The sequence below is a fragment of the Plodia interpunctella genome, chromosome 8, assembly GCF_027563975.2.
Source record: "Plodia interpunctella isolate USDA-ARS_2022_Savannah chromosome 8, ilPloInte3.2, whole genome shotgun sequence".
NCBI classification, from domain to species: domain Eukaryota; kingdom Metazoa; phylum Arthropoda; class Insecta; order Lepidoptera; family Pyralidae; genus Plodia; species Plodia interpunctella.
Window position 1 is genome coordinate 5253118 of NC_071301.1, and position 24726 is coordinate 5277843.

General features: G+C 35.4%; 2 protein-coding genes and 1 non-coding gene across 11 annotated transcripts; 2 read left to right on the forward strand and 1 right to left on the reverse strand.

Annotated features, from left to right (window-relative positions):
* Positions 1-664: 664 nt before the first annotated feature.
* Positions 665-17884, forward strand: Nt5b (5' nucleotidase B). 8 transcript variants are annotated; one of them, XM_053748839.2, is made up of 13 exons: positions 665-931; positions 2077-2283; positions 8841-8914; positions 9012-9129; positions 9316-9411; positions 9496-9642; positions 10448-10724; positions 11071-11245; positions 12715-12937; positions 14144-14291; positions 14735-14889; positions 15322-15424; positions 15958-17884. In XM_053748839.2, the coding sequence occupies exons 2-13, from the start codon at positions 2108-2110 to the stop codon at positions 16066-16068; spliced, it is 1803 nt and encodes a 600-aa protein (XP_053604814.1). In that variant the 5' UTR covers positions 665-931; positions 2077-2107; the 3' UTR covers positions 16069-17884. The 8 variants fall into 8 exon arrangements, with proteins under 8 accessions (XP_053604814.1, XP_053604816.1, XP_053604820.1 ...); XM_053748841.2 differs by having other exon boundaries at positions 665-905; XM_053748842.2 differs by lacking the exons at positions 665-931; positions 2077-2283 and adding exons at positions 4407-4520; positions 5837-6078.
* Positions 13526-13718, forward strand: LOC128672179 (U2 spliceosomal RNA). The gene has a single exon (XR_008404922.1). It is a non-coding gene; the product is annotated as a U2 spliceosomal RNA (small nuclear RNA).
* Positions 17881-24010, reverse strand: LOC128671985 (uncharacterized protein). Of its 2 annotated transcripts, XM_053748858.2 has the most exons (5): positions 23876-24000; positions 20977-21260; positions 19090-19249; positions 18707-18940; positions 17881-17976 (listed from the first exon to the last, which is right to left on the reverse strand). In XM_053748858.2, the coding sequence occupies exons 2-5, from the start codon at positions 21247-21249 to the stop codon at positions 17906-17908; spliced, it is 738 nt and encodes a 245-aa protein (XP_053604833.1). In that variant the 5' UTR covers positions 21250-21260; positions 23876-24000; the 3' UTR covers positions 17881-17905. The 2 variants fall into 2 exon arrangements, with proteins under 2 accessions (XP_053604833.1, XP_053604832.1); XM_053748857.1 differs by lacking the exons at positions 17881-17976; positions 18707-18940; positions 19090-19249; positions 20977-21260 and adding an exon at positions 21320-23787 and having other exon boundaries at positions 23876-24010.
* Positions 24011-24726: the final 716 nt, after the last annotated feature.

Here is a 24726-nt window from a genome sequence, read left to right on the forward strand (position 1 = left end):
GCAAAAAGCGCAAATTTACAATATTGTTGCAGATTTACGACCTTTCTACGCAATTGTGGTGCGAGTTTAAAGGAAAAAGAAAGAATTTTGTGGATTATCCTGAAAATAATAACACTATAAAGGTTATGTTCTGCAATATTTTATTATGTTTATGACCATAAACTGATATATAAACTAGATTTTGACTGAAGATCTTACCTGTATGAAATCCATATTTTAACAAGTCTTCACGTGTGAAGTGTTCCGAGCTTCTTTTCGACAGTTTACTGGCTCGAAACATTTACAGCATGAGGCGTATTCCATAGTATATATATTTCCCAATATTTCGGCACCCAAATATGCTATATTGTTGTATATTTTCACAAACGAATGCTTATATAATGAAAGTATTCTAATACAAACCTTTTAATCGACATAGCAAGCTGCAAAAGGCGACAAAGCTTTTATGTACCTATCATACAGTGCTGTACTCTGGCGGGATAAATGTGCAGTAATACTCCCTGGTACTCCGTACTACATTTAAATCGGCTAATGTCTCTTCGTACCTATAATTTGAGTTGTGACAAATGACAATCATTTGTTTGACATAACAAGACTGACAAGTGGCACTGAGTGTCTAATGAAACATTTTCTTATTTTCATTTCAGTTTCATTCAACTGTGTTGCGATTTTCCTTCTTGAATTCATGATTTTCATTACGCACTCCTTCCTCTGTCAGCAAATATTGTGTATTATATTATATTGACTGTCTGTCTTGCCTGTCTCTTTGGAAATGGTGTGGACATTGTGTGTTGGTGGATTGCTCTGAACTTTTTAGATTTTGTGAGATATGTTCAAATAGAAAAGCGAGTGGGATTGCAATTAGATACCGTGTATTTACTCAAGAAAACTTGCGAAGCATTTTGGTACGATTTTATATAAGTTTCTAAATGTAGGTATAATTTCAGTTTTCTTTAACCTTTATCTTTGACCCTATCTAAAAGAAACTGCAAATTTTCTTTTGTATCGAAAACCAATCACAAATGGCAATTAAATTATTATTATAATCCTCTAAGTGGGATAGTCCTGCAATTCAATTGTCATTTGCACTTTGCAAATCTTGGTATAAAATGTATGAGGTAACTGTAGTTTTTCTGTCACAGAATAAATTGTTTAGTGGGAAGAGAGGTTTGGGGCGGTGGTTATCCCTCCAATCACCCCCAACTTGCTTAAATACTTAGTTTTTGTAGTACTTGTACATTTTTTTATTAAATTCCACAATGTCAAGTCCTAAAATATCTGGGACATTAAATTGAAATACCAAGCCCCCAAAGCACAAGGTAAAGGATTATTATTACATTATTCATTTGCACAAATAAGAAGTTTTCGGGGAAAGGATGATTGATTGATATCCCCACCCCCATCCCCTCCTCACACTTGAATTCTATTTTAGTGTGGATGTTCAGTTCTACCCGTTGTATTCATTCCCCATTGTCCTGGTTAGCGCATGAAAAAATGCTCTGATCAGGTTACAGGAGCAAACTTATCTGGTCTGGTGTGGGTGTCGCTACTGTTGAATGAAATGACTTTTCTAAGCTTGCAATTTTGATCCCTGAGTCAAGTATTGTAAGTGTTGAGTGTAGTATTGTACCTGCAGATTGCTATTACAATTGTGCATGTCCCACACAAAATTCATATTGTTTGATAGTAATATCAAACCAAGAGGAATATTGGAACATCTTAAAATCCTGATGTTACAATTTCTTCAAAAAATTTTATAGATCATAATTTTATTTTAAATGGATTTTGTCACAAAATGATCCTTGGATCTACATTCTTGTGGCCATTTTGTTGTAGCTAGAGAGTACTTATATTTATTTTGGAACTAAACAATATTCTCTTAGATTTTAAACTTTATAAGTTACCTTGAGAATAGGTTATTGGACCCTGAAAGTTATTTTTACTATACTGATGAAAATATGCTCATTTAATTATTAAGCCTGTAATTGTCATAAATATAATATATAGTTTACACAATTTATGTTTTTAAAAAAATTCAATATAACTAATTTTTGAATGTTTGTTTAATTTTTACAGGTATTGGCACTAGAAGACATCAAGATAGTGTATGTTTAAGTTATCAGGAATTTTCTGTAAACATTTAAGCTCAAAATATTTTTGTTTCACATTAATTAGAAAGACAAGAAAACTAAACTTTTTCGAAATGGAGAGCACCATTTCAGCATTAATGAATCAAGACAACTCATATGTCTATAAGAAATATTACCGCCGTGCTGAACATAGGTGTGTATACTTCAAGACACCATTATTTTAGTTTTTTTTTTAGTTTGTGTGACTGTAAGTTCCAGCTGCATATTTAATACATGTTATCAATATAATAAGATAAGCAGAATTTGCTTTTGTTCAACTGTTTACATCAGATGTGACCAGTCAAAAGTTATCATCGTGTGGGGTCACAAAACGTTACTAGCTTGCCTTGCACGTGAGGACAACGCTCATCAGTTCTATTCCAGATTTGTTACAAGTTGGTTGTTTATTGGAGCAAATTTTTATTTGAATTAAAATTAAATATACATATTTAAAATGCCCGATGCATTTGAAAGTGCCTATCCGTTGTCTCCGACGGTAAATCCGGAGGATATTCGCGCACGCGCAAATTCTTCATCGAAAAAAAAGCGACCAGTGGTAGCTTTCTTAGCAGACGACGAGGCCGTAGAAATACCTGATAAATCTGAAGTCGGTGTTAGCAAGCCGCTAGCACGGAGCGACAAGAGCGAAGTGGAGTTGGATAGCTTTGCCGAGTCACTCTCCACCATGCACAGTACTTGGTTTGACAAAAGGGTGCTTGAGCACAGGTTTGTATATCGGTGGTTTATATTTATACGTTTAAATTATTTCGTTGCACAAATCAAATCGTTTAGACTTTCACAGGCACTTTTACTCAAACTTTATTGTATCTTTATTGTAGTAACTGTGTAGTACAAGGTATAAATGGCACATATAATACAATAGTTTTAACAGTGTAATGGTACAGGCATGCAATATTAGCGTTAAGTTAGAGTACATACAACTTAAACTTTTTGAACAATATACCTATAGGGTGTCTTAATTGCAATACAATTATTTTTATACATACCTATTTACTATTTATTCTCGTAAGGTACGAGTATAATACACAAAGTATTCATCCAAATTGTAACATGGTCATATGGTCTAATAACCAGGTCTTAAGTTTGAAATGAAAGACTATTTTGGATACATTATTCCGGAAATATAGGCACTTTATTATTTTGTTACTTATTAATAATGGCAATGGTAAATGACATTTTATTTCCCACAGATGGAAATGAGATAAACATATCTCGATCATTTTAGGCAAATGGCTCAAAAACACTGTACCGATACTTACATCATCCATATCATTCCATATACATACATACATAGTTACCATACCAACCGCCTACCTATCATCATAATATTTATTCACTCGTTGTCGTGATCGTGACTTTCCTTTCATCTTTATAAAATTAGAATGGATACGGATTTACATTCTCTGTCAACAAGTAACTAGGTAGGTATTAAGAACTATTTAATACATCTATGTAGCTAGCTTACTGATAAGGATATTATCCATGTCCACTGTTCATTATGTGCTTGATACAATCACGATCGAATGAATAAAAACCTGGCTAAATTAAATATACGAGTATTTATCGCTCTAGCTCTTAAAATATTTGTTATCAACATGTTTTCATTAATTTTAATTTGGAAGTGCCAGATTCGTACACTGTGCAAAAAGAGTATAAGGCAACAAATACGTATATGTATGAAATACTGGAATAATATTGTATTATCGGTTGATACAAAATGTTTTTAAATGTATAAGTAATTTATTAAACAATTTGTAACGTGCAAGGAGATATATAGTATTTATAATGAATGACCCTTATCAAGTGATGCTATAAATAATAACGCCGTTAATGTATTAAATCATGTCAATATTTCGTCACGTATTGAAAACTTTTCCATCATTAGTGTGGAATTTGTTCCGCACGGAAATATACATCATGTTCCTTAACTTATTTTGCTTGCACAATGACAGATGAGAGAAAATTATATATACATATTAATTTCCGTCGAAATAGGACTTATATCAAAATCCTAACAATGATGAATTTAGAGAGAAAAGAGTGTAGAAAACAAATGCAACAATTGAATGAGTACGCAGTGCATGAATCAGCTGTTTGGTGAAGTCACCGGGCTGTGGGGGAAGCGGCAAATGTAGACAGGCTATATGCTATCGCTACACCGACAAAGCGTCAGTATACGTTATGGTCTGCGACGACGCCGCCGTTCGCCGTCCAAGCTGCTCTCGTTAACTTGATTGTTATCTCTTATCAATATCACGGTGATCTTGACTCGGTGTCGCGATTTCGCTTCGAGTGTTGTCAACTGAATTTTGTCGAACATCCGTCCACGGCGTGTGTGTGTACACGAGGATTTTCACATTCTCAACATCGGTGTTTATTTTCGCTTTGTTGGAAACTGAAAGTTCATTTACGTTTGGATACTTTGGCAGTAACATTAATTTATTGATGGTTTGGAAATTTTCGAGCGAGAACTACATTAGATTAAGGACGAAGTAATTTTAATTCTAATTTTATTACATTGTCTGCTATATCTGATTTATAATTAGCTAGGTATTATAGTAATATATGTATAGGTATGCGTACCAAAAGGTTTCGAAACTATATCAATTACTTGTAGTTCTCGGAAGTAGCCAGATGATAAATGTCGTGAGTCAGGAAATATTACGTCGTTAACTCTTTTGTCTTTGGTCGCTTTGTTTTCAATTGACTCGTTGTTTTGATGCCGGCTGAATATAAATTATCAGCTGAGGGTTTCACCTCTACAACTTGATACAGCAATATATAATACTTTTAAGCATGTTAAATCGATGTATGTTTACTCGTAGAACAATGCATTTTCATTTCCGTAAACATGTTTTTTAAAAGCACTAGTTGCTAGATAGATATCAAAATGTACTTACATAACATTTACCTATTTATACCAACCTAATTATAAAAAATGCTTATTTTCCGTATCAAAATATGTATAAAGTAGGTGTCTACTCTACCGGCGAATTATATCGATTGGCTCGCTTCCTGGCACCCGCGCCCCCATGCGCCTTGCATCCCATTCCGGACCCCACTGGAACCCGCACTACTTTATTGTAATCCATCTAGATATCTACTTGTACCTATAGATCTAACTCACGTCTGCAGCTGTGTTTTCGACTTTTAAACCATGTAAACATCAGCCGTTTAAAGCTGTAATCCATTACTGCGTCAAAAGCATGGAATAAGTAATTAAATAAGCATTGTTACCAAATAGCAGCTGTCGCGCTAAGTCATTTATATGTATATAGAAAATATATTGTTATTTTTATATTAGCCTTGTGAATAGAAATGAGCTATGTTGTCACAGTTTTAACGATTATTTTTTATAAACAAAAATTGGATTTTTATGATGAGTAATTTGTGAAAATAGACAGTTGTACTTGATTCGTTTCAAGATTTATAATCTCGTCTTAATATAAACTTTTGACAATATCTTATCTCTTAATGTTTATGATCAATCAAGATGATTTTCTAGTTACTGCTGTAATACGCTGTAATTTAGTTACCTGAACCGGTCTACCTGACCTTGTTACTGTCAAGGATATTCAGTCAGATGCTTCCTGCGTTTACACGCACACTCCGGTGTCAATGCAATCTCGAATCTCACACGAGTCGGCACGTTCGCTATATTTAACAACCAATTTGTTCATGTTTAGTGATATAGGTGTTATACCAAGAATTGCTTAACAGTAATTAGCATTCCGAAGCGTGGGCCGTCTTAACAGACACTTGTGAACTAAAGTTAGTGTAGAGGAAGTTGTCTTAGAAAGCGGTCGTGTTGTTGTACCATGAAGCTACTGGGTACTATGGCGAACGGAACAGATTTGTTTAACCTCTTGCCTGAGTCCAAGAGATCCTCATATGGAACAGGAGACAGATATACAGCAGCACCGAACGAGTGAGTTATGTCATAATCATAATATGCCGCCCTTGAAACCATTGTTTTAGCGATACAATGCAATGTTTGCATACTAGCACGAATGGAACCTGCCGAAATAATGATGCTCGTGATTAATAATTTTGGTCCTATTTTTCTTTTCGTATTATTTTTGTATGGAAACTCTACATACTATATTTCCTGTTACTTTTTTTCGGAATCGAAGTATTATATCTGCTTCTTTTTCGAGACATGGGCATTAGCGCACCTAAATTAGTAATTGCTGATATCATCTACTACCGTCTAGCTGTCTTTGGATGTGAAGGATTGTCTTCTTGTAAAAACGATTTTACAATATTTGTCGCTTATAAACATTAGATAAGACGAAGAAATAACTCTATACATATGCGTTGAAAAGGATGCCGACAATGTGACGAACGGACTTCATTGGACGAAAACAATGTAACGTTTATCATATTTTAGGCCTGTCAGAATGTTCTGTTTTGCTGGATATTTTTATTATTAGTATGTAGCCCATAATACAGAAAACACGTACGTAGCGTGGCTCGTCTGTAGCCTATATAACATAGGCCAAGCAAACACAACTTCTCAAAAACCACAGACGGAAACAAAGAACGAATGCAATTGTTTCTAACATTTGACGGTTGACCGCATTTCACGAAGTTAGATGAAATTCCTGGGCGTAACTGTACCCTAGATTTTATCTCGTGTCTAGTAAAGTAGCTGTAGCTTTTCTGTGATTTGATTTATTGTTGAGTTTTGATTAATTTGTAGCCACTGACAGGCGCAGTGTCAACTCGGATCGTTTATTAATCTGGACATTGCGTTCTGGCGCCAAGGTCTAATTCTGGATAACACCTGGCTTGCTCATTTTCCAATGTCGTTTATATTTATTCGATATGAGGTGTTCCGCTGCAAGACTGCAATGGATTTTTTAAACGTTATGGAAATGTTGTAGTAAGTAGATAAAAGTTACTCACGTTATTTGCCGTAATGTAGGTCGTAGGTCAATGCAGCGTTTATCGATTAAAAATGAAGTAACTGTAAGGATTTTAATCCTTGTGCCTAAAATACATTCCTTTAAATACATTCTAAAACCTTAATTTGGTGCCCCGTTAAAGGCACTTTGTTTTATAAATACCTACTAAACTGGGATCCAACGAAAATAAATGAACTTATTTGGATGATCTGCTGTACGTAGGTACTACCAGTAAGAAACTTTACTGAAAGTATTCAGCAAAGTGTCAAGTTTTCTGCTTTCTATTCAGATGCTTTAAAGTAAGCAGTTAGGTAGGTATAATATGGAGCGTAGTAGAACCAGCTTTTGAATATTTTGGCGTAAATTGCAAGCAACTCTGATTGTTAACATACGTATTAATATTGACTTAATTGTGGCAAGCTTTTTTAAATCCTTCTTTATCAGTTTAGAATTATGTACCTATAAGCTTTGTTGTGATGATCACAGCGATTCGATTTGTAGGCAGATTTCGTCTTGAGTTAGACGTTTAATCGTACGGTAAACAAAGGAATACCTAAACCGGTGCTTGTATCCTAAATAACGACGCAAATACAGTATCTAAAATATTCCATTAGTAGGAATAAGGAAAAATCCGATTTATGTGATAGGGACAGTAATAAGAATAATATACGGCTTTCGAAGTCGCAGTAATACTACTGCCAGGCAGTTTTTGGTTGGCATAACGTATAGTTTAGCTGACAAGCGTACAAGTTTCTTATCGGGCTAAGTGTGACGTAAGTGTGTACCAAGTGGCCATGTGGGCGGTCGTCGCGTGCTTTGCTTGATCTAGGCCAAATGCTATTAAACTGTTGGTTTCAGTAATCACCAAACTCGAATCTTCTAATTTTAGATTCGACATGGCAATTGCATGAACATGCACTTAGAGAAGGGCAAGGCTCCTCCTTCGATTAAAATCTATTTTCAGTGTATGTTGCATTATTTTGTTTTCGTTTTTCTCGATATTCGGACACTCGTTCTCGCAAACGCCCAAACTACATTACATTGCATTACTTGCGATCATCAAACAACATCTAGGAATCTAGAGAGAGATCATAACTCGATCAAGTATACCTACCAAATTCTAATTTGGCATCGTCGCGAATGAATGTCTATATATGTTATTATATGATATGTGTGTAAGAAAATTCTGCAAAATATTTTTTAGCACTAGACCCACCTTTTGGCTGGGTACCAAATCATTCCGACTCGTCTACCATTATGTACAAACACTACTGTGATTATCGGTGTAATCCCTTATTCTTTCACATTTTAACACGCAACATATTTGGCGATTGCCTGTTGTCAGCATTGCCCGTGGAGGCACGGACTACTTAATTTCTTATCTCAGTGTAATATAAGTTAAAGTCGAACTCCGCTGTTTTATCCTGATTATTTTATAGAATATTTTATGGATTTGTAATAGTTCTAGTTATTAACCCATGTCGTAACGAATGTACCGCGTGAATGACGTGTGCTTGCTAACAGAACATGTCAGTTGGCAACTAGTATAATGAATAACTTTCCATAAATAGAAATAACTACATTTTATTTGGTGCATTGCCCCAGTTTTTAATATTTAAAGAAAACTTAGACAAACTGTACAGAAAATTTGTTACATTACATTTTTTGATAATATTAACTACGCATCATGCTCCAGCAAGCCAGTGACTCGTTCCATGTTAATTTTGAATGTTACACTCATAAATAGAGCGTCTATAAATAATTCATATATTTTTTGTTGCAGAATCTTCGTAAATAGATCTCTACATTTAGAAAATGTTAAGTTTTACGGATTTGATATGGACTACACATTGGCTGGTAAGCACTTCTCCTTATGACAGTCCCATTATGATAAAAAAATATGTATGATTTGTGTACCTACGTTATTATTTTTTTTATTTTGCTTATTTTCCAGAGTACAAATCGCCGCAATACGAAACTCTAGGATTTAATTTAACTAAAGAAAGACTAGTATCGAAAGGTTATCCTCGTGAAATATTAGAATTTGAATACGACCCGTCATTCCCAGTCAGGTAAAGAAACCATACTTTAGCTGCTCGAATTGTGGACATCCAATAAAGACATAGTTATTTATTGGCGACAATAAAGTTACATAATTTGTAAATGTTTCGAACATAAGAACTGTATCGTGAGCGCTACCTTGTGATGTTTCATAATATTCACAGATTTAGATTTTAAAATGTATCGTTTTGTTTCAGGGGCTTATGGTTTGACACATTATATGGTAACCTATTAAAAGTAGATGCCTACGGAAACATATTAGTATGTGTACATGGTTTCGAGTTTCTTAAGCAGTAAGTATTGAGCGCAAAATACAATCATTGAAATGTACAATTATATTACCACGAAATGTTATCACATTTTTAAATCTGTTTCAGTTCACAAGTATACGAATTGTATCCAAACAAATTCCTGACACTAGACGAATCAAGAGTGTATGTGCTGAACACATTATTCAACTTGCCAGAAACATATCTCATAGCGTGTTTAATAGACTTCTTTACTAACTCGCCACAGTATACAAGGTAAGTGGATATAAATAAACTTCTATATGTGACCCACATATGGCCACCTTTACTGAAAATCACACATTAGTATAAAACAACTGATCAACGCCTATTTAATCTAAATATAGAATTGTATATCCAACATGAGTCTTCCCTTCAAACACACTTAAATTTCGGATTGGTCCGACAACGCGGATGCTGTAACGGGCTACTTGACACCTTTGAAGGTTAAAGCCCTAAATACCTTTTATTTTTAGTTATGGTCGAATATATCTTGATGTAGAATCCTTATGGCTAATATTATATTACATCCAGTGTCTATTCCTAACGGGGTAGACAGAACCACGGGACGTGAAACTCGAATGCCACGTTTAGCTAGACAGCAGGTTATTTTCCAATTCTAAAATAGAATACCTATAAAACTACGTTACTAATCCGTCTGATATGAGAAGAAACTCCAGTTTATAGACTTCTAAACCTAAAATTGCACTTGTAGTAGTTTAGAATAATATGTGTTTTTTTTTGTTAGTCACAAAGCCGGAAAACAAGTCGTCTGATCTAACGTCATCATGATGTCAATAACTGGTACATTACACATTTTTATCAATAAACCATTGAACTTGTTAGTGGTTATCACGCATAAAAATTACAACATACACCGCTTTACTATCGATATGCTTATTAAACAATATTTTTTAAACAAAGAAGAACAAGGAAAATACTCGTACATAGTAATTTTCTATGGCGAAAACATATTAAAATTTAATTGACTGAACTGTAGAAAATACAGTCAAATTTGAACTCAAATATTGATGTGTTGCAGAGAAAAAACAGGTGTACGATGTGGCGACCTGGCAATGTCATTCAGGTCCATCTTCCAAGACGTGAGAACCGCCGTAGACTACGTCCACATCCACGGGGATCTCAAAAAGAAAACCATAGAGAATATAGAGTTGTACCTGAAGAAAGACGAGAGGCTGCCGATGTTCCTGTCCAGGATAAAAGAGAGCGGTGCCAAGATCTTTATCCTGACGAACAGCGACTATAACTTTACAGACAGAATTATGAGCTACCTGTTTGATTTCCCTCACGGTGCCAAGGTCAGTGATGCAACAAGTATATAGTGTGTGCTTAATATACTGTGCTATCCTTATTGTCCACGTATTTGAAAATGATACGTAGGTATGACTAAGTTTCACATATTTTAAGGCTATTGTTACTTAGGTATCTACTGTAATGCAAATATTTTATAGTGCCTAGATTCCAGATAAATATAGGCCTGTGATAATTTGGTTTTTTAAACTAGCCACATTAGCGCAATGTGTTCAGTAAAGATAGTATAGTTTTAATACGTCTAACAAAACTAGAACGAAAAAAATGAACATACACGTTTCTTAATTTTAAGTCCGATCTAGTTTTCAAAAGTAATTATTGAATTGTTTACAGCCAGATGATCCTCACAGGAACTGGAAGACGTATTTCGATTGGATCGTAGTGGACGCTAAGAAGCCACTTTTCTTCGGCGAGGGAACGACTCTGCGGCAAGTGGACACTCGCACCGGCGCGCTGAAGATGGGTCACCACGTCGGTCCTTTGCACGAGAAACATGTGTATTCCGGAGGTAAATTACAATTGAATTTAATTACGTTATATAACTATTTATCTTCCCTGTGACAGCCATGCCTTCTTAAAAATAGCTCACCCGTTAATATAAACCTTATTACTGTGTAAAGTAGATAATCGATATGAAAATCTATTTCAATGTATAGTTACCCCACTCATCGATCTATGTCAGTATTGCAGTGTACCACTCTTACTCACTCTATCTAACAGTACCATCAATACTTGCTAGTCCATGAACGAAACAAAACTAATAGTTTTTACAAGGAATTATGTACAAGTCCGATTTAGAACGTTAAGTAGACAGGAACTTAAGTGAACTTTATTAAATCGCAATAAACGTCTAAAACTGAGAAATTTGAAGAAGAAATTCGAGAAGATTCCAATGAAATATGACGAGAAGTATAACTTTATATTGATGTATTTCCTAACAGGTATGCACGAGGCATTCCTGTTAGGAAATACGATACAATGCGCTTTACACAGTTGCGAGACTCTTAATCACGTCGTGTTTATGATGCATATAGTAATTCTCTTTTATCACAATAAAAAAAGAACGCGTAGAAATATTATTTTTAGTTTCTGCTTACATTGAGTATCTATTATGATTTCCGGCAGCTTTATATTTCTAGATATTTTACACAATCTTATGAAACAAGCATTGCGTTTGGGATGGTGATCCCAATTAGCATTAAAAATGCGAAAGTGGGTTTGTTTGTTGCCTCTTTACACTTTATCTACTCATGTACTTATACTTACGAAAATGGAGTAGGAGATAGGACGCCTTCTAGCCTTTTTGTATACCTCGTCTTGATGAGATTTGGTCGTAAAGCTTTTAACCCATTCTTTCATCTCAGAACGCAATAATGTTCCTGTGCGAAAATCCACAATTACTAGCTTTTGCCCGCGGCTTCGCACGCGTGAATTTCAGTTCTTAAAAGGAATCGAAGTAAAATTTCAGTTATTATTTTATTGCGTATTCTAAGACTGGTAAAATATATTTATTACTATGATTCAAATTCGTATTTTCGTCATCTTTAGTTCAATTCCCTGTTTCCCGCTACATGTCTCGTTCCGAAACCAGTCCTGCAATGTCTTTTCCCGCAATGTGCCCCATCGTATTTCCCGCTACGTGTCCCACTTCCGCTTCCCGTAACGCGTGCCGAATGTTTCATTGACCTCTCTTCAAAAATAATAAAGTTCTCAAACATTTTCATACAAACTGAAATTTCATACAAGTTTCGAAGTTACATACAAACTGGCAACCCCTGTTTCACCCCCTTAGGGATGGAATTTCGAAATATCCTTTCACAGCGGACGTCTCCTAGTCACAATCTACGTTCCTGCCAAATTTCATCTTCATGGGCTCAGTAGTTTTCGAGATTTCGTCATATGTGAGAGTGAGTGAGTGTTTTTCGCTTTTATTATGTGTAGTTTTACATATTTAATTATGTCATTTTTCATTTACAGGCTCGTGTGACGTATTTACGGAGCTGATCGGTGCCAAGGGTAAAGATGTCCTATACATCGGTGACCACATCTTCGGTGACATCCTCAAGTCCAAGAAGATAGGCGGCTGGCGCACCTTCCTCATAGTGCCCGAGCTGGTGCAGGAGCTGCATGTGTGGACAGACAAGTGCTCCCTGTTCGCGCAATTACAGAACCTGGATATACAGCTGGGAGATATGTACAAGTGAGTGAATAATTGTCAAATCGTATTTTATAAACATTTAGTGTCTATTCTACCTTACCAAATCTATTGTCACTGTCTCAGTAATAAAGATGAATAATTTGTGTAAAAATATGAATAATACATGGACATTATCAAATTAACCCATAGGCTAGGCCTGTATCGTTACAATAAAACATTGCGCGACAATTAAAATGTTAGCTGAAACAATTAATTTATATGTTAATATAAATTTAATATAATTTTAAATTTAATATAATGTTAATATAATTTTAATGTTAACAAATCATTAAAATGAGCATATAACAAATCTAGCAAGATGAGACGACTGAAAATCGTCAACGTGAATTATTGTGCTTTTACTAATGTTTATACAATGTCATAAACAATATTATAATTATATGTAAAAAAATAAATATTGATTATGGGCGAAATTGTTATATAACGCTTTATAAACACTTCCTAGGTGCATTTTATATTATTAACTAACCTGCCGATAGATGGCGCCATGTGCAAACTAACATTTTCATAAACGCGCTATAGAGATTTTTTCGCTCAGAATGACCCCATCTTGACTTTACCATTCCAGTTATCGCTTCTCGGCCTTTTGGCTAAGATCAAAGTGTAGTATCTGTTCTTTTCAGCTTAATATCTGAAAGTTCCCCCACCGGGGGACCAGTATATTAAACTGATTTTTGTGATCCGACGGGATGTTCGGGGCTCGCTCCACTCCCGGCACGGGTCGGCCCGGCATTGCAGTGCCGCCGGGATCGGCCCACATAATTTCTTGAAAATTATTTATATTATACTAGATTGTTACGCCTGGTTATTCCAGGGTATATTCCACCCCTAAACTATAAGTACAGCTACCAAATTTTATATCAATCAATCAGTAGATTTTACATGAATGAGTAACAAACAAATATATACACACGTAGAACCTCAAAAACTTTAGTATTTAGGTGTAATATTAGCCTACTAATGTTATTCATTCTACGATTCAAATAAATACGAATAAAAAATTTGTGCTTTATTTTAATCAATACATTTTATTCGTCCTTTACGTGTACGTAAGAAGAAAATAAGCTATTTTTAACGTTATGTATAACGTTAAAAATAGCTTATTTTATTCCGCCCGTATATTGATTAAGTAGGATTACAAAAATAGTACAACACACGGTTCATTGTGAATTGTTTGCGTCACGGCAGAGACCTGGACTCGAGCACGAAGGAGAAGCCGGACATATCGAAGCTGCGCGCGGCGATCCGCGACGTGACGCACAAGATGGACCTGGCGTACGGCATGCTGGGCTCGCTGTTCCGCTCCGGCTCACGGCAGACCTTCTTCTCTTCGCAGGTTTGCTTTTCTTTTTACAAGATCTTGCAAGTAAAACTTCACCTACTTCCGCTTGTCCTAAAGAGTTAAAATTTTTCGAAGTCCCTTCAATATTCATGACAATGCATTATTATGCTAAGCACGACCTCATGGTGCACCCGGGATAGGCTAACGACGAGTAAAGTCCTCAACGATTCACTGCTCGGACATGATTTTTTCATACGTTGAATGCAACAAAACCTCACTGTAATGATATGCCCATGTGGCAAAAACTTGTTCTCCATGTGAAACACGTGCTGTGTGTGTCGCCGCCATACAGTGGGACTGAATCCATCCCCACTAAGCCTAAACGTTATCGACTTATTTACCTATGGACGATCTCTTATTGTTTCCGTTCGGACTAAACGTTATAAAAATGTCTTTGGGCGTCATCAAAATGTATGTATGACGATGGAATGTTACAGGTGGTGAGGTACGCCGACCTGTACGCGGCGTCGTTCCTGAACCTGATGTACTACCCGTTCTGCTACATGTTCCGCGCCCCGGCCATGCTCATGCCGCACGAGTCCACGGTCGCGCACGAGCAGCGCTTCACTGTGGACGCGCCCACCATCGACAGGTCGGTATGCTAGGTCCTAGGGATATCACGTGTATTCGCATCGTTTTAAACATTCGCATAATTTAATTAATTTAATTCTGTTTGAGCTATAGACATTCAGTGGATCTTGTACATTAATATGTATATAGTTTCAAACTTAAAGAAATAGTAGAGCACTAGGAGACCACGTTCACTTTTTAATTAATTAAATTATACGAATGTTTAAAACGCAAATTACTTAATAGTAATTATATAGGTACCTAATTTAAGTCTAATACTAATAAAAAAGTGATTATTGAAAATTCGCATTTGCGAATGTCGAAAATGTGACATTTGTAACATCACAAAAATTAGATGTAGTTTTTTTGTGTTACAAATTATATTAAAAAGAAATATATTTATTACTTATGATATAAATGTAAGTTTAATATCAGTTGAATGCCCTGGACGCAGATCGCGGCACCCGAGCGCGGCGCGGTCGCACTGCATCATAGCGGAGGACTCCTCGGACGAGCACTACTACGCTGCGCCCGCGGCCGCGCCCGCCGACCCTAAGGTACACTACTTCATACGTGCCAAATATAAATAATTATTAACAAATTAGAGCTACACAGGTACTTTTTCACGTCATATTCTAAATTAAATAATATTGACCAAAGCTACAAAACACTAGCATTTCGGAACGAGGCTCACTAGCGCCACCATCACATTTTCGCCGATTCCTTTTTATTTTCTGCGAAAATAAAAAAATATAAGATTATGCACTACAGTTTTCTTCTTCTTTGTATTCCTCTCCTATCGGCGGTTGGACAGCATCATGACGATTTTTATTTTCGAAGCCGTTGCACGAAATAACTAGGTGGTACTGCGGCCGAACCAGTCGATCAGGTTTCTTAACCAGGAATGGCGTCTTTTCCACTTCTTTAGCCTAGAATTAAGTATTTTATTCCATAGGATTATAGATTTCTTTCGGTATTACACCACTCCTACTTTACCCGTCATCCAAACCCTGGGAAGAAACATACACACATACATCCTCACATACTTTCGCATTTCTAATATTATTAGGATTAAATGTTTTGACCTCAGGCAACGGCGTCTGTGCCGCACGCGCGGCCGGAGACGCCGCGCCAGCTGACGCACACGCACGACGAGGACTGCTCCGACGACGACGACGTTGCCAAGGCGCACGGGAAATAGACCCCACACTACACCCGCCATTCATATGCGCCGCTATATTTTGTTCAAGTTGCTCGTACATAACGACTTTCGATTGAACTAGCGCAAATAGTGTTTTTTGCTTCATCCCGAACAATGCAGTTTGGTAACACGATCTTAGTCCTACAGCAACTTTAACAAAATGATCGGTCTTAATTGTGTCGATTGTTTCGCTACTTCAGAATGTAGCTTCCAATAAATATGATGAGAATGTTTTGAAGTTGCGTGACAATCTTATTCGAATAGTCAATTCTGTGATTATTAGCTCAGTAGCAACAGATTTAATTCCGTGTTTTGTCCAATGGGTCAAATTAGATCAAACGAAAAGTGATTTTAATTGTTTCCCCAGTGTTATGTGGTATTTTTGATAAAATTAATTTCATTACATTTCAATTTCTCCAAATTAAATTTCACCAACTTCAGATTAAAATCGGAAACCGAGAGAGATAACCACACGTTCGCATTTTGTGTTTATTAAATTTAATATGCTCTAATATATTTCTGTTTGATCTGAATTGACACTTAACTAATGAATGAGGCTTGATGAGCCGTGTTAATGAGTATGTAAATATTTTCAGAACCATCATAAAGCAAGTCCTAATCGATTAAATGTTTTGTTAGATATTTGTGCCTATTTCGGGTTTATTGTAATGTGATTTTCCATTGTCTCACCCAATCAATAAATGATACGAATTCCTTAACATTTTCCCGCAGTTTCTTTGGAGCGAAATGTAAAGTTATAGAGCACTATAGTATAGATAGGATATATATTATAAAAAAATGTAGTACAGACAAGGTATACGATATCGTTTGTACGAAATAATAAAATATATAAATTAACAAAATAATAATAAGTTTGTTATTTCATCTATATCTATTAGCTATAGTAATACACGCATCTAAATATGATTGATATTGCCAAGTATATGAGACTTTGTGTGGTAGGAGGATTGAAAACAAGGTTTTTTTTTCTATGTTCAATTCAATTTTGGTGGCTTTGTGTTGCTTCATATTTATACGTAATTTTAGCTTAAGCACGTTTTACAGTTTTTTTTCTCGGAAATAAACCTCAGTATTTGACTATGTTTCCTTAGTCACGTAAGAGAACACAGGGTCGCGCGAGTTGTGATTGGATACTGTTACCGTGTTTTTAGGCTGTTACATTGAAGAAGCTTCAATTGGAGCCAAGAATTTCAACATTGTAATGACGCGTGTGTATTATGTAATGATTCGAATGTATGTACGTAAATATATTATATTTATCGTTAAAAAAGTCTTGTTAGTTTATTTGAGATTTTATTTGTCAGCCCAACCAAAATTAGATATTTTAAGTTTTATCAACTATAGATTCGAGTAAGGAATAACGCTATAGCTCAGTCAGAAGCCTTTAAACGTGTGTATTGCAAAAAAATTTGAGCTGTTTTTATTCTAAAATGATTTAAGGCCGTTTTAGAATTTAGATTAAGATGTCTTCATTTAGCTATTGTTAATTATTATATATGGATACGAAAACTTTATGTTAATTAATATCAAACATTGGACTGGTCTGGTAATTCTTGTATTGATATTTTTTTTTACCCACAAATTCATATTAATTTCCTTGATGCATAAATATAAAACTGTATTCTTGGTCTGTAGCTATTATTTAACTACCAACAATTTAGGGAAATCCTTTAAAAATTGATGGAGGCTTTCTACGTAATCCCCAAAAGGCAGATTTTATTTGCCATAATGTAATTGATGACAGATTTTTAAATATGTATTATGTAATTAAAACGAAATAAAATAATATAATTAATAGAGTGGGTTTTATTTCAGCTTACAATAACAAGTCTTCTAAGTATTCCTCGAATTCCTCTTCGCGTGTTTTTTCCTCTGTGTCTTGAGGGGCTGAAACAAATTTAGTTATTTTGATTAGCAAGATTAGAATAAGATTAGTGATGTCCGTTCTCGAAATTTTCTAAAATATTGAAATACCTACTCGGAAACTGTGTAGGAAAAATTATTTAAAAAGAAACTGTCAAAAAGTTGCGAAAATATTCTTTAGATCGTTCCTGTGCAATTTTCGATAAGAATTTGAACATCTGCGGGAGTTTTCAAGGGAGGAAACTTCCGAGAACAGATAATTTCTCAGCGGCAGATCGCTATCTTAACTATCCCAACTAATATTATAAATGCGAAAGTAAGTTTGTGTGTTAGGTGTGTCTTGACGCATTATCTACTGGACCAATTGTTATGAAATTTGGTACACGGGTAGAAAATAACCTGGAATAACACATAGGGTACTGTTAATACCGAAATTCTAATGGGAGCGAAGCCCCGGGACAAAGTTGTAATAAGTATAACGATACTGAGCAGGGGTACTAAGATAAACCTGACCCACGGCACATGTACGGTTGCCGGGCAACAGTATGGGCCGGTATGGGTATCTGCCCTCGGTAGGGGTCGTTAGCAGGGCGTTTTATTCCGTACTTATCCTATATAATAAACTTATCCCACTTAGAACTCGACTCATCGACAAAAGATAACAAAATTTGTCAGATGGGATTTGCTTATGGGAAAAGTATTTAGGAGAAACCTAGTCTAGATACTCCAAACTTTTGAGAATATAGGCACATACCCTTTTTCCACAATGAATCGGCGTTAGTATCCTCTACGCTTTTTGAGGTAGATGTCTCCGCCTCTGGCTCTAAATCTTCAGGTTCTGGAGTATGAGGGCTGAATCTTCCTTCTTCGTCATCAGATTTTTGCCTGCTTTTATCTCGCTTCCTTTTTTTCTGGCCTTTTTTCAGTCTTTTTATTTCGCGCTTTTTTGACCTGTAGTTTAACTTTTTTGAGCACTCTGGACATAGACCTGAAGAAAGAATCAATTAATGCCTTTTTATTATTATATTAAACCTCGGATTATGCTCCATGATAATCTGAGGATATAAAATATGGAGGCGAATGTTTTTACCTGTGGTTTTTACTAAAAAGTTCATAGGAACTTAGTGTAATACTTACGCAGCTTCACAAGTGCATTTTTCTTTTCGTTATCTTCCACGTAGGCGAAGTTCACCTCCCACGACTTGAGGTTGCTATCACTATTGCAATGCTTGTTCCCACATTGGAATTGTCCTTTGCCCATAACGACTTCTTTTTCTACGCGCCATCTCAAAGCCAACTTTTTAATGGATGAGAACAAAAAATTGAAAACACGACAATTACTTATGAAAAGATAAAGGAAGTTAAAGAGAGATTTTTCCGAATAAAATTGGCAAAAGCAGAGCACCTAGGTCCTATAGGTAAGCATGAAGCAAATAAATACAGAGAGAAGATATTGCAATTTATCTAACAGTAGTTATTGTGTGTATTGTATACGCGGGGCCATAGGGTACGGAGTACCGTCATCTTAGATCAACCAAAAGAGAAAAAAAACCCGGTAGTGCCCGGAACTTAATGCCGCCGCTCCCCTACATCTAGTCCGTTTTTGCTTGAATGCACGACGACGCCTTGAAAGTGATCGCCGCTGAGCAAAACTTTGCTTACTTTTTGTTTGGTCGATATTGCGCTAATGGCTGACAACTAGGGATACCGACGTCCGTCTGAAGTTGCCGGGTGCTAAGTTGAGGCAAATAACCGGCCAAATGCGAATCGGGTACGCACAGTATAAGGTTCCGTAGTTAGTAGTGAGCTAGAGCGCATTCGGACATGGCGAAACTATAAGGAGGTTCCTTATCTGTAGGACGTTATACGACAAAATTGTTAATCCTACTAATAATAAAAATGCGAATGTTTGTGAGGATGTAAGTACTTGTGTAGGTATGTATGTATGTTTGTTACTCTTTCAAGTAAAATCTATTTGTAAATACTTCTACTCGTGTACCAAATATCATAATATTTGGTACACGAGTAGAATATAAACTGGAATTATAGATAGGGTACTTTTTATTCCCACGGGAGCAAAATCCCGGGGCGCAGCTAGTAATAACGTTTTGCACCAATGACGTTGTTCTGTTTTCTCCCGTCTTGACACTTTCCGCCCGCGACTCACCACGCACCTCCAAAGAGACCTAAAAATTGCCTTCTGCGCAGTGGTCACCTCTCGTGATTCGTACTATAACGATTTCAAGATATTTTATTGGTAAGTATAGAAAAAACGAGAAATAGATCCACCATTCATGATTCAGTTTTATCCACAGACAGTATGGAACCTATGAAATTCAATAAAATCAAGCTTTGCCTTGGAAAAAAACCCTCTATTGTGAATGCAAAGTTAACATTCCCCCACTTGTTTACGCGCACTTCATACGAAACGAAACCATGTTTTAATTTTAAGATGATCGACCGAGCAGATGTACGCCTGCGCAGCAGCGTTATAATGTAATAGAGCGGAGCCACCCGGCCGCGGATGCATGCGCATGCACCGTGCCTCGCGCTATATTTAGGCTACAGAAAGGCAGTACCGCTTTTGTTGCACTCCCCAGCCAGTACATCACACAAAGAAAGGTCTCGTGGGGAAAAAGTAATTGAGTTACGTAGGGGACCGTCCCTATCTCAGGCTTGAGTCGGGGGACAATTGAACTCGTGAATTATTATCTCTAACGTTGCCTTCACAAACCCGTTATTGTAAATAGTTATATTCAAAACCCACTCGCTACAGCTGTCCGTGCTATTCAATAAACTGTTTTGCAGATAAAACCTTTTAAAGATTTTTTAGTCGTAACGATTATTTTTAAAATTTGGTAGTTAGGTATATAATATTTGTTAGCATTTCAAATTTCTTAGGTATCTCAATACAAAGTTAAGATTAACATTAAAATACATATAGGTTAAGATTATATACCTATTTCAAAATGTAAAAATAATAAAAGAATGAAATAATTTTGCAAATATGAAATCGAAACTTACTTTGTTATCTTTATACCTAGTTAAATCACAAATACAATACTCTTTGAAGAGCTTGTCGTAATATCTCTTAGCCAACTGCTGCTCCCATGTCTCAGCGACGTCATCTTCCTCCCAGAGGAACTTATGGTTTTCTCTGATGACATCGAGATCTGTGCGGTCTCTGGATGTGTCGCGCTTCAACAAACGCGTAGCGCCCTTCGCATTCAAGCAATACACGTTAACTAGATATTTATGCAATTCATAGGGATTTAGATTACGTAACCTTGCAGACATCGCTAGCGAACCTAGAACAAAGGGAAAACCGCCTATGTAGTGAACAAAGATACATAAAATGAAACATATATTTCAACAAACAACTCTTTAATAAAATCGACATTATTACAATTTTCCATAAAATAATTCATATTAAATGATTACCCTTATTCTAATTGTCATGTTGAGTAACAAGGTGCATTTTAGATAAATAGTTACAAAATTGTTTATTTCTCGTATTATCAATAAATAATGTTTGTGCACGAGTTAATATCTACTCTGAATATTATTGTCAGTCTTGTAGATTTTTGCGAAAATTTGCTTATTTGGCTCATTATCAAATTCTAAATCTATGAACAAGTCATGCAGTTAAACATCTAAATAATTAAATACAATAATAAATATATTAAAATATGATTATTGCCTACAGCTAGATATACATTAGACCAAATTCTACAACCAGTTTATAAAATCGAAGTGGCACAGTAATAATAATAGTCAACTTTGGTATCTTTGCCAATTTTATCTTTGGATTCTTGATTTAGTATAATATAGTAAATTATTTGGTGCCTGAAATTATTTTACACAGTAAAATAACTAATAATAACTACTAGTAACAACACTTAAAATTTCATTTAGAATTGTGATGGTTAATTTCTAGGAAACATTTTAAAAATGGTTCTATACTTAAATTAAAATTTATTCTATTTGATCGAAATTGCCTATTTAGACTTTGTTGTTGAGACCATTTAAAGGAATAAATTTATTGCTTTTTAAAGATCATCAGATTTTTTTCAACATTGTACCTTTTGTAGTAAATACATAGAGTTCAATTAATCTAATATCTAAGAAGGATTTGGTATACTTGTGTAAAAATAGGCACATTTAACAATATTATTGCTTTGGTTACAACACAGTTCATATATAAATCACTTGAAATACTTAATATCTAAAATTTGGCTTAGGTTTGCTTTACAACTGGTATTTAAATACCTCATAAGGTCAATAATATATCTACATTATTTAAAGCTTGTAAAAGTAGCAGGAACAAATTTTACTTTGTGACATTTAATAGAAGGCCTCAAATTTTTTGAAAGACTGAATTATCTAATGTAAATACAAAATATATCTCTAAAATTCAGGATATTCAACTTGTATACACACACTGTTGAAACCTTATCATAATCTAAAAGGCAACTTTGGATTGAGATATGTATGACCTTATTGTAGAGCACCTGTATAGGCATTTTACTAAAACTAATATTACCCAAACATGCATTAAAACATCGCATAAATAAAATCCTTAATAGAAAAAGCAACTACAGTAGCACACAGAGTGTGAACACTCTCATAGACACACCATAATGACTAAAATTATGAACTAGATCATATTTTTTTATTTGGTATAAAACAATGCAAGATTTAAATAATAATCTAAAAACTAAATATTTGGCAATTAGAGAATCGGGCAGTTGTAAAATACATCATATACAACTAAAAACAGTAGCATGAAAGTGTATGGTAGTGAGACATGACATTCTTCACTTGACTTGCACTCAGGATCTATCCATGAGTTTTTTCATGTTTCTTCATATTATCAGAACGAGTGAACGCTTTGTCACAGACCCCACAGTAGTATGACTTCTGTTTGGTGTGAACAGTCATGTGGCGGGACAGTTCACTCTTAGTTACAAACTTCTTCTCACAAACAGTGCAGGCATGTTTCCGGACATTCAAGTGGAACTTCATGTGTATAGACAGGGAGCTGGACTGCGAGAATGCCTTGTGACACAATTCACAAACAAACGGTCTTTCACCTGTGTGCTTTCGCAAGTGATTCATAAATCCAGTTTTTGTGTAATCTTTTTGACAAAGGTGACAAAAGCTTGATTTAGAGTCAAGCATCCCAGGAAAATGACTGTTCATATGTTTCCTGAGCTCCCAATAACTAGGGAACTTTTCTGCACACACATGACAAGGGTACTTCTTTTCTTCAGTGGATTTGGCACTACAGTTATGTGAAGAGAGTAACTGTTCACTGGAAAACATTTGGTTACATTGGCCACAAGTATGACTAGTCTCAGATTCAGTAGAAAGTGTGACCTCCAGATAATTTTCAATAGACATTACATTTCCATTAGAGCAGTCGACGTCGTCATTTGGTGTGTGGGGCAAACATTCCCTGTCAGATGTTTCTTTGGTATCCATTTTTTCTAAAAAATCTTTGTAATCTAATGAGCCTTTACCTGAGTTATTGTTATCAGGCTCTACGAGATGTAGAACAGGCGACTCACTCTGTTCTCTGTCTGGCGATGTCTTTTCATTGTCCGAGTGTTCGGGTTTCGAAGATACGTTGTTATCAGATTCCCAGTCATTTTCAACAATTTCCACATCGGAATCTGAATCCTCTGCACTTGATACAGAATTATTCACTAAATGGAATCCGATATCGTCAAAGCGAAGTACGTTAGGAGGAAGTTTAACCCCCACGATAGCCTGTATTGCCTGCCATGAAAGCTCCTGGGGGTTGTTCTGCATATTAGATCGTACTAATCTAACCTACAAACGATTATAAACGGGATTATTGGACTGATATAATAGGATCCATTAGTAGTATTTAAATAAAATAAATAAATTATACATTTACCTTAATTACACGGTGAAAATAATCGGAGTAAATAATCAAATGACACCTTTATTTTCTACATCTATTAAAATTAAAAATATTATGCTATAGCTTTGGCAAAGCAAACTATCTACTCTTCTTGTCAAGTCACTTGTCTATGGTTAAAAGTCTAGTTGTGTTTATTTTGTCTATAAAGGACAGTTGTATAGACATTATAGTTGTAGAGCAAAAGGAAGTAAAAAAAAGTTTTATTTGTTTCTTGGAAATATTACTGGAATTCCCTAAATTTTTCATGACCGTTTTCGTAAATATCAGATAATATCATCCCTTTTTACTGAAAAATACAAAACTCAAACTCAAATATCTTTATTGCAGTAACTGTGTAGTACAAGGTGTGGCACATACAATACATATAGTTTCAACAGTTTACCCTTTCAGGCATGCAATATTAGCGTTATGTTACACTTATAACACATACTATATTTCTATATATGGATAAGTACGTGCAGTACTTACAAATTAAAGGAATTGAATTGAATTTCAAAAGTGATCCCTATAGAATTTAGAATAGAGTTTAGAAGTTAGAATAATCATAATATAGGTTAAAGTAAGTATATGTATGTATGATGGCCGAGAGTGTGAACACTTGTTTTGATATTTACATATAGTATTCTTGAGAGTAATAATATTTATTTGTGTCTGTGGATGTATTCGTAGATGAAGTATAGTTTTATTAATAGTTAAGACTGAAGCCGTACTGGCATCAGTTCCCAAGAACTTTTATCGTTAAAAAATCAATAGACCCTCTATTGATTTTTTTATAAGATTTCTTAACTCTTTCTTATCTGTTAGGTAGTAGTAGTAGTAGTTAT